Here is a 10,676-nt window from a genome sequence, read left to right as displayed (position 1 = left end):
TTCATAAACACTTTTACCCAAAAATCTCTAAAGAATTTAGCCAAACATGGCTAAATTATACATAGCAAATATTAATAAAGAAAATGCAAATTGTCAAAAGAGTACAACAATGAACCAGACGATTCTCTCGAATCTCCCTAGTCTTCTTCTTGCTTCCCAAGATAACTTGTGGCTCTTGATTTCTCCCTGTCTTGTCTTCAAAGATCTCTCAATTCTCCTTAGGGTTAAGGAAGGTGGGATTTTATAGTCTCTGTTTGGCAGAGCTTATTTAGGAGCTTATAGCTTATTTTAAGCTACTAATAAGCTATAAGCTCTGTTTGGTAATGTTTCCAAAATAAGATCCTAGCTTCCTAACTTTTTTTCCATTGTTACCCTTATTATTTTAAAGTAATGACATTTTTAACCTTATGAATTAAAATCCTTTCTCTTCCCTATCCGCAACTTTCACGTAAATCTCTTCATCTTCATTTGCATTCAGAAACTCGTCCATCTCCCATTCGCATTCCGCAAAGCATCGTCCATCCCCCATTCGCATTCCGCATAAGCATCGTCCATCCCCCATTCGCATTCCGCCGAAGCATCGTCCATCAGCCACACTCCGCAGTCGGCAACAATCCAATAGCCATAGCCCATAGCATCAGTCCGTAGGTATGTATATGTTATTTTGTTGTAGTTCTTGTATATATTGCATCTTGATTCAAATAGTTTAGTCTCTGCAATTTAGTTTCCTTGTTCCGTTGGTAAATAATAAAATTTGGTATCTTCTTAGTTCTGTTCCCGTTTCTGTGTTTTGCTGGTAATACTTGTTTATTAAAATAATAATCCATTTGGTTGTTTCTTGGTAAATAATAATAAAATAAAAAAAAAAAAATTATGTTTATCTTCTTAGTTCTGTTTCTGTGTTTTGTATCTTCTTGTTTTGCATTCCCATCCATTTAGTTTCCTTTAATGATTTTCATTATAGCATTACCTTAAGAATTTGAAACTTGACATGCAATAACTTGGTGCATAATAAAATTTTGTTTTTCTGTTTATCTTCTTAGTTCTGTTTCTGTGTTTTGTATCTTCTTGTTTTGCATTCCCATCCATTTAGTTTCCTTTAATGATTTTCATTATAGCATTGCCTTAAGAATATGAAACTTGACATGCAATAACTTAGTGCATAATAAAATTTTGTTTTTGGTGGAATCCTTGAATATGATGGGAATTATATTTTCTTAAAGCATGTATTATTTTGACATTTTCTGTCTTTCATGAGCTCTTGGTGCATAAGAAATATAAATAATAAATAATAAATCTGCAAGGACTATAATAAATAACAACCAAATGTCACCAAATGATGAAGGGAATTTTACCCATGGTAACCATATGTCTACTTGTGTTCCTCTGTGGTTTGAGTACTAAGATCTTGTCCAATAAAAATGCAGATGTTTGCTATATTAGAGGGTATTGGATAATATTAGTTGCATACTGTAAATGATAGTCTTGTGCACTGGATCATTTTGCACATTCATTTTGATGTGTTTAGGATCATTAAATTGAAACTTTAGATTATTATTATTATTATTATTATTATTATTATTATTATTATTATTATTATTATTATTATTATTATTATTATTATTATTATTATTATTATTATTATTATTATTAATGGGTTATTTTTAAATTAGCAATATGACTCCAACCAATGACAATTTGGATGGAGAGAATTTTAAGTGGACCAACGAGAACGTGATGCTTTTTTGTGAGATTTGTATCAAATATATTCGAAAGCATGGGCGTGGGTTAATGAAATGGAAGGAGATTAAAGAAGAGTTTGAAGCTACCGCCAAACGAAAAATTGCACATAGAAGTTTAAAGAATAAGTGGGATGCTATGAAAAAAAATGGAGAACTTGAAAGCATCTGAAACGTGGTGAAACTGGTTTAGGGTGGGATCCTAGTACAAATAAGATTAGAGGCTCTGACGAGTGGTGGAAAAAAAATCAAGGTTTGTATTATAGTTTTTTAAGATTAAAACATAATAATATTTTGGTGTTGATTGTAAACTTATTCTTTTGATTTCTTTTGTAGGAGAACTCAGAGTATAAAAAATTCCGTAGTAAATCCATTGATCCTGCAATGGAAGATTTGTGGTCTAAGTTATTTGAAGATAACTATGCAAATGGTGAAGGTTGTGCATGTTGCGCCCACTATGGATCCTCGGGTAGTGCAACCTGTGGATATTGAGGAAGAAAATATAGAAAGTGGAGAAGAGAATAGGACTAGGCAAGGATTTGAAGATTTGTTATATTCTCAGGATAACAACATTCTTCTCAATTGCAGGATTTGGAGGTTAATGAGTCTTCATTTTGGAATAATTTTATTAGTGAGGTGAATCGTTCTAGTGGTAGTCAAGATGTAGGGTGTTTGGTTGGAGGGATTTTAAATTCCCTTCCCACTTAATTCCCACCTAATTCCAAAAGCCATTAAATTCCGTAGTTTGGTTGGAGGGAATTGCAATTCCCCCATTTTCATGGAATTAAAATCCCATGTCCCCCCCCCCCCCCCCCCCCCCCTGGTATTTTAATTCCTGGGAAAAAAAAGATAGTGATGAGTCAAAATTACCCCTTCCTTTTTTAACCTAAAATTAATGTCTAACAACAATAATGGACATTTTTGACTTTATACTACTTATTCCCTTTCAATTCCCATGTACACCAAACATTGGAATTGAAATTCCCAGTAATTCTATTCCTGTCAACCAAACACTGGAATTTAAATTCCCACTTTATTCCCAGTAATTCAACTCCCATGGAATTACAATTCCTTTCCCACATAATTCCCCCCCCCCCCCCCCCCCCCCCCGTCCAACCAAACGCCCTGTTAGTGGCACTCAAGTGCCTAGGCAATCTCAAGATCATAATGCAAGAAAAAGTGCAGAAACTCAAAATATTGGTCTTAAACCCACTCAAATGAAGCGTAAGAGGAGACAATCAGGAGGAGCAGCTAAACTTTCTAGTCAATTAGACAGTTTGATTTCAAATTCAAATCGGGCATTGGACATTTTAATATCTGAGAGTACCGTGAATACTCAAAGTAGTACAAGTTTTAGTCTTGCTGCAGCAATAAGTGTTGTTAATCGCATGGTTAGTGAGGGTATTATGAAAAAATGTGGAGATTTGTGGTGTTTTTCTCTCAACTTGCTTAAGGATGATTTGAATCGGGAAATTTTTTGCAATATTGATGATGACTCTTCTAGGAAAGCTTGGTTGAAGTATATGCAGGATACAAGCAAGTGAATGCTTATTTTATTCAATATGTTTGGTTGTAATTTCAATTTGACATTTGTGTGTTTGAACATTAATTTTAGTATGAACTACTTTTATGAATTATAAACATTTTGTTTTACTTTATATATTTTCAAATATATGTTCTTACTTTATATTTTATTAAAATATATTGGTTTCATTATTTTATATTTATTAGGTACATCATGGAGTTGGAACGGAAAAGAAAAAAGAGAAAGCAAGCACTTTGTACAATTATAACATCGTATGCCACAATTGCTTTAACCAAAACATATTACTTTAAATATATTTATAAAGAACCTTGTATGACTTCACCTTTTAGAGGACAAGAATGGATGAGAGAAGTGTTGAATGGACATCCTATTCGATGTGTAAATGCATTTAGAATGGACTCCGATTTGTATAAGCAATTATGTGAAGACTTATATTCAAAATATGGATTACAATCTACTAGGAATATGTCATATGTGGAGAAAGTTGGTATATTTATATACACACTTGCTATGGGTGCTTCCAATAGAGAGGTTGGTGAGCGATTTCAACGTTCCGGTGAAACAATAAGTAGAGCATTTCATGAAGTTTTGGAAGCAATTAGTGGTAGGAGTAGCGGATACAAAGGCCTTGCACGTGATATCATAAAACCAGATGATCCTACATTTCAATCTATACCGTCTTACATTACTAATGATGCACGATACATGCCATATTTCAAGGTAAAATGTGACCATTTATTATTATTATTATTATTATTATTATTATTATTATTATTATAAGATTGATTATCTAATATATATATATATATATATATATATATATATATATATATATATATATATATATATATATATATATATATGATGAATAGGATTGTATGTATTGGATGTATTGATGGTACTCATATAGCAGTGTGCATCCCTGAGGCTGATCAATTGCGATATAGAGGGAGAAAAGGAATTCCTACTTTCAATGTTATGGCAGCGTGTGACTTCGATATGTGTTTCACTTTTATATCTGTTGGATGGGAAGGATCAGCACATGATACACGTGTATTTCTTCATGCTATTAATACACCATCAATGAACTTTCCCAAGCCGCCACAAGGTATCATATTCGTATTACTTTAACTCTAATAAAAATCATATAATTTTATTCTTTATAAAAGTTTAGTGTTATATTTTTTTAGGAAGATATTATTTGGTGGATAAAGGATATGCAGATAAACAAGGATATTTGGTACCTTATCCAAGAATAAGGTATCATCAATCTCAATTTGAACAAGAGCCGCCAACTAATGCTCAAGAAGCATTTAATCGTGCACACTCTTCTCTTCGAAGTTGTATTGAGAGGTCGTTTGGAGTATTGAAGAAGAGATGGAAGATACTTGCTAAAATGCCGCAGTTTAGTGTGGAGACCCAAATTGATGTTATTATGGTCACATTTGCACTACATAATTATATTCGAAAGAATTCACAAGATGACATGATGTTTAATGTGCTTGAGCAGCATCCAGATTACATACCGCCCGATGACCTTCAAGATTCAAGTACTAATATCTCCATCAACGAAAATTTAAGTCAGGCCTCTATGGAGATGAAGGAGATTCGCAACAATATTGCTACTTCATTATGGGATGCTAGATCATGATCATGCTAATAGTTTTATTTTAAAAAATGTTTACTTTTTTTGGAAGTCGAAATGTTAAATTTTAATATGTAAACAAACTAATTTAAATTTTATGAAGATGTCCTTTTTAGTCTTTTTACATTTATCAGCTTATCAAAAAGCTAATTTTACCAAACACTTTCAATCATAACAGCTAGCTAAACAGCTCTTCAGTTTTCAGCTCCGAGCGTATAGCTTTTCAGCTTTCAGCTCCTAGCTTATAACTTTTCAGCTAGGTTTGCCAAACAGAGTCATAGTGGGTACAAAGTTGGGGCAAATTTGTAATTTTCTTAATTTATTTTGGAAATTGTCGTAATTAATCTTGGAATATTTTGCCTCCTTAATGATTAGGAAATCATTACAACCCACTTGGCTTGGAAATTGCGCCATTCAAATTAGAGAAGAGTTTGCCTTTGCCATTTTAGGAAATTGCGTCCGTCTTTTTAGTTGTTGCGCACAGCATCTCTTCGACGTAAATTAAAGTCGCGATTTCGACGCATTGCTCGACGCGTCGAACGCGACTTCCTCCAAAATAAATGCTACGGCATTTTTTTGATACGTCGAGTTTCCTGGGCTCTAATTTTGTTTATTTTGACTCCAAACTCGCCCTAAAACTTCCCTTACTCATAAAATTAACCTACAATCGTTTAAAAATATTAACAAACACCGTAAAACATTCAAAACAAGTGTGAATCATATCTAAATGATAAAATAAAGAATTATGCAATTAAAGTACCAAAATCATGAGCTCAAGCCTAACAAATATAACTAAATCAATACTAAAAATGTGTATAATTAGGCTCACATCAATAAGTCGTTACCTAATCATGTATGTTTGCTTAAAAAATCTCTATACGGTCTCAAACAGGCTCCACGTGCATAGTTCACAAGGCTACATGATTTTCTTGTCTATGTGGGTTTCTCGCCTTCTAAGACGGATGTGTCTCTTTTTATCTATTCTCGTAACAATATTCGTCTTTATTTCTTGGTGTATGTTGATGACATTTTAATTATGGGTTCTGACTCAGATCGTGTTACTGCTCTTATTGATAAATTATCACTTGAATTTAAGGTTCGTGATATGTGTGTGCCTTCTTTCTACTTGGGAATAGAACTGTCTTGTTATCTGGCGGTATGCTTTTATCCCAACAACGGTACATGAATGATATTCTCAAACGTGTTGGCATGGTGGACTGCAAGCCAGTAATCACGCCTGTCTCTTCTGCGAAAATCACAGACGACGTGGTCGTTCCCTATGCCGATCCAACACAATACAGGAGTCTTGCTGGTGCTCTCCATTATCTTACGGTAACTCGTCCGGATCTATCTTATGATGTTAATCTATTGTGTCAACATATGCATGCTCCCACTACTACAGACTGGGCATCTCTAAATAGAGTCCTGCGGTATGTCAAAGGCACCCTGAATCTTGGCCTGCGTATTTCTCGATCTACATCTATGGATATTCACGCCTATTCTGACTCAGATTGGGCTGGCGATCCGAATGACCGGAAATCTACTAGTGGCTTTGCTGTGTTCTTGGGCAGTAATCTTATATCTTGGGTTTGTCGGAAGCAACGGACTTCGGCACGTTCTTCGATTGAAGCAGAATACAAGGAACTCGCTGATGTATCTGCAGAAGTTACATGGCTCGTTTCTCTGTTACATGAAATCACCATCCCGCCTGCGTCTCCTCCTCAGCTATGGTGTGATAATTTGGGAGCTACTTATTTATGTGTCAATCTAGTGTTTCATGCCCGCACGAAGTACATTGAGATTGACTATCATTTTATTCGCGATAAAGTAGCCAAAAAGGAGTTAGAAGTGCACTTTATTTCAACCAAGGATCAACTAGCAGATATTTTCACAAAGTCTCTGTCGTCTCTTCATTTTAACTCTCTCCGTGACAAGCTCAATGTTTTGGCTAGCCAACCTTGTGCTTGAGGGTGAGTATTAGGACTATATTATTCATATTAGTATTAGGACTATATTATTCATATTAGACTAGGACTATATTATTCGTGTTAGACTAGGATTCTATCTAGCATCTCTATATATTCGCTCCATGTACTCTCATACATTATTATTGAATACAACACAATTATATTCTCATCATGTTAACGAATATGTTCGTGAACGTGTTCGTTAATGTTAATGGACACGTTCGTGAATGTGTTTGCGAACGTTAGCAAACACTAATGAACGCTTAACAATCGAACACAAACAGTATTTTCAAAAACCTTAACAAATGAACACGAACACGGACACTCCAAAAAACTTAAGAAACGAACACGAACAACATCCGTTCGTTTATGTTCGTTTCGTTAACAACCCTAGGGGGAATAGAAAGAGAGGTGGGTTTCTTCTAAACTTTGGCCAATAAAAAATAAAGGGAAAATAGGCATTTTAGTCCCTTTATGATACCACAATAATTAACTTAACCTCTTAATTATACATGTGATCATATTTAATCCTTAAATTGTTTGTTTGGTGATCATCTTAAACAATATTAATTTTTATAGGTATTGATATAATAGGTAATTTAAATTTTTATTTATAATTTTAAGGATTCCAAAATTTAACTAAAATTTTTAGTTAATCGTTTAAACAAAAATATTATCAGTAATAAAAATTTCAGTTCGAATAATGGTTAAAGGTTTAGAAATTTAAATTAATCAAGCAACTAATTAAATGCATACCCCTACAAATATGTACTAGGATGTAAATATTTGGTTGAAGGTGATCAAAATTTACTTCATTTAAAAGTATTGCATTTTTTTCACTTTATTGGTAGTTTTTCTTAGCTTCTCTTAATCATTTTGAAAAGAGTTAATTCCTTTTTTTCTTTATCTTAGATTTATAGGTGACAGTCTATTTTTAATTCTTTTTTTTAGAACATCCACAACATTTGGTCATAGTATTATTGTAACATAACCATTTTTAGTCATCAATCAACATAATTATTGAAATGTAGTTAAATACAAAGACATTTCAATCTTTTTATACAAAGTAAGTTAAGCCACTATATTATTATGTTTATTTTTTTAAAAAAATCATAATTGGAGACCGAAATGTCCTTATATTTAACGATATTTAAATATTTTGTTGATAAATGACTAAAAATAGTCATATCACAGTAATACTAAGACCAAAAGTAGATGTTCTGATAAAAAAATAACTTAAATTGGACTGCCACATATAAATCTAGAACCAAAAATGAAATTAACTCTTTCGAAAAATATTTAGCTATATGATTATTTTTATTCATTAATGAGTATTTATATGAATTTACAAAAAAAAAAAAAAAAAAAAAAAAAGGTAATGTTACAGTATGATACTTTTACTTAAAATATGTTTTTCACTTATTTGCATGATGTGTACTTGAAATTGATTAATTTACATATTTACTCTTTTATCATTGTTATTTTTAAAAGCTACCACAAATGGGACCAAATTAAAGACTTAAATTAGCCACGTGAAACTTGTACTTCATGTCTTCATCTGGGTCGTTATATCGTGCACCGCAGTGCATAATCGATTATGCACCGCGCGTCAGACACTACAGTGTGCCTAAATCGACAGTGGCACACGTATTATTTTTATATTATCAAATGAAATTACAGTTATATCAAAATGATACTGTAGTTGTGGTGAAATGAAACTACAGTATATATAAAATGAAACTGAATAACATTTCACATATTTGATTGTATATTGTACAATGAAGCTGTAATTATATTCAAATGATCATGTAGTTGTGTTTTAATGAAATTATAATGTATATAAAATAAAATTAAATAACATTTTCACATATTTGAGTGTATAAATATTGACTGAAACTGTAATTATATCAAAATGAAACTGTAGTTGTGTTGAACTGAAACTGCGGTGTATACAAAATGAAACTGAAGAACAAAGTTATTTTTTGCAAAGATTCTGTTTCTTTTCATTAAATAAAACGACGTCGTTTTGACAGTATCGGTTTAGACACACTGTAGTGTCTGACGCGCGGTGCACGATATAATTTGCCGCAAAGACTTTAAATTAAATTTATAAATCATAAACGACAAAATGGGACCAAAGAATGAGAAATAGAAAAAAAAAATTTATTCTTGAATAAATCAAATACACTTTTTTTTTATATACACTTAAATTTCTAGTCTAAATGTAAATACATCATTTAATATGATATTTTATCTATTGATAAATAGAACTGCATCCTTTTTTGAGGAACATTTCAATATTTTTTACATTCTTGATTGTTGTTATTATTTAGTTGTAGTTGATATATATTGTAATTCTATTATCGATTTAAAATGTTGCAATTTTATCCAAAGCAAGATTTACTGACGATTAAATAGTGACGGCTTATAACGTACTTGGAATTAGAGGTGTAAACGAGCCGAGCCGAGCTCGAGCCTGGATAGGCTCAAGTTCGAGCTCGTTAATGAGGGCTCGGCTCGAGTTCAAGCTCGAGCTCGATCGAGCTTGAGAACTGATGCTCGATTGTTCGAGTTCGAACTCGAGCTTGATTTTGAGCTCGAGTTCGAGCTCGATTTTGACATTGAATTGGACCTATTTAATATTTTTGATTTAAAATTCAAACTACTTTTTTTTATCCATACATAAATAATAGAAATCTTTTAGGGAATTTAAGTTTAAAATTTTAAATTTTAAATTTTAATTGTTATTATTATATTATATTATATTATGTATTATATATATTATATATAATATGGCTCGCGAGCGGCTCGACGAGCCACGAGCCTAGAATATCTAGGCTCGATTCGAGCTCGATTACTAAACGAGCAGTTCAAGCTCAGCTCGAGCTCGATTTTGACCGAGCTCGAGTCGAGCTTTGACCGAGCCGCTAGCAAGCGACTCGCGAGCTGCTCGGCTCATTTACACCCCTACTTGGAATATACGTGAAGATGGTATCTTCGCAATATCTAATCCTTATTTGTCATTTATTGACTGCTTATCTCTTGGAAAAAGGACTTCTAAATTCCAGCCAAATCATATTTAATTATTCCAGGCACAATGACCAATAAAATAAAATGCCAACAACCATTAGAGCAACCATACTAGCTAACAGAATTTATTGGATTTTTGGTACAGTACAGTATAAAAAGGTTGAATTGATTTTTATGTGCGGTTAAATTTTTTTTTTTTTTTATGGATTAAACTCCTGCAAATTATTGCATTTTGTCATATATATATATATATATATATATATATATATATATATATATATATATATATATATATATATTTAAAAAAAAAAAAAAAAAAAAAAAAGACATTGAGACGCAATTGCATCTCACTATCCACCCCGCTGGGGCGATTAAGAGTGGTCATTCGTTGGCGGGCCACTCTCAATTGAAAGCTATTTATTTATGTTCTTAAAAAACAAAAATTGAACATGCCGTTGCTTTCTTGTTTTTTTTTTTTTTTTTTTTTTTTTTTGGTTAGTGGTAATGACCACAAAGATCTCACACTTACTTATTGCTCATTGTTATTTTGCGCCAATTTTGTCACATATTATATATTATTGGTGTCTTAGATACTTGAACAAGAAAATTGAAATAATAAAAGGACCATTGGTACACCAATTATTTAAAAAAAAATAAAATTATTTCCGATGTGATAATATAAGTGTATTTCTGAGTTAAATAAGCCTTCAAATTAATTAGAAAAATGTATAACTTATCACTTATTTGTC

General features: G+C 32.3%; 1 protein-coding gene across 1 annotated transcript; it reads left to right on the top strand.

The window, feature by feature from the left end:
- The first annotated feature begins 3,597 nt into the window (after nucleotides 1-3,597).
- Nucleotides 3,598-7,483, top strand: LOC109168358. Its single transcript, XM_019317371.1, has 5 exons — nucleotides 3,598-4,005; nucleotides 4,162-4,393; nucleotides 4,476-4,917; nucleotides 6,067-6,660; nucleotides 7,477-7,483. Exons 1-5 carry the CDS (start codon nucleotides 3,598-3,600, stop codon nucleotides 7,481-7,483), a joined length of 1,683 nt encoding a protein of 560 aa, XP_019172916.1.
- Nucleotides 7,484-10,676: the final 3,193 nt, after the last annotated feature.

The sequence above is a fragment of the Ipomoea nil genome, unplaced genomic scaffold (assembly GCF_001879475.1).
Source record: "Ipomoea nil cultivar Tokyo-kokei standard unplaced genomic scaffold, Asagao_1.1 scaffold3197, whole genome shotgun sequence".
In the NCBI taxonomy this organism is placed as follows: domain Eukaryota; kingdom Viridiplantae; phylum Streptophyta; class Magnoliopsida; order Solanales; family Convolvulaceae; genus Ipomoea; species Ipomoea nil.
This window is presented reverse-complemented; position numbering and strand designations above follow the sequence as displayed.

Excerpts from the sequence above, each read along its gene's own strand:
- LOC109168358 (XM_019317371.1), top strand. The coding sequence starts at position 3,598 with ATGACTTCACCTTTTAGAGGACAAGAATGGATGAGAGAAGTGTTGAAT. Across the intron at positions 4,394-4,475 it reads CTTTCCCAAGCCGCCACAAG|GAAGATATTATTTGGTGGAT; the intron begins GTATCATATTCG and ends ATATTTTTTTAG. Across the intron at positions 4,918-6,066 it reads AACAATATTGCTACTTCATT|AACTGTCTTGTTATCTGGCG; the intron begins ATGGGATGCTAG and ends ACTTGGGAATAG.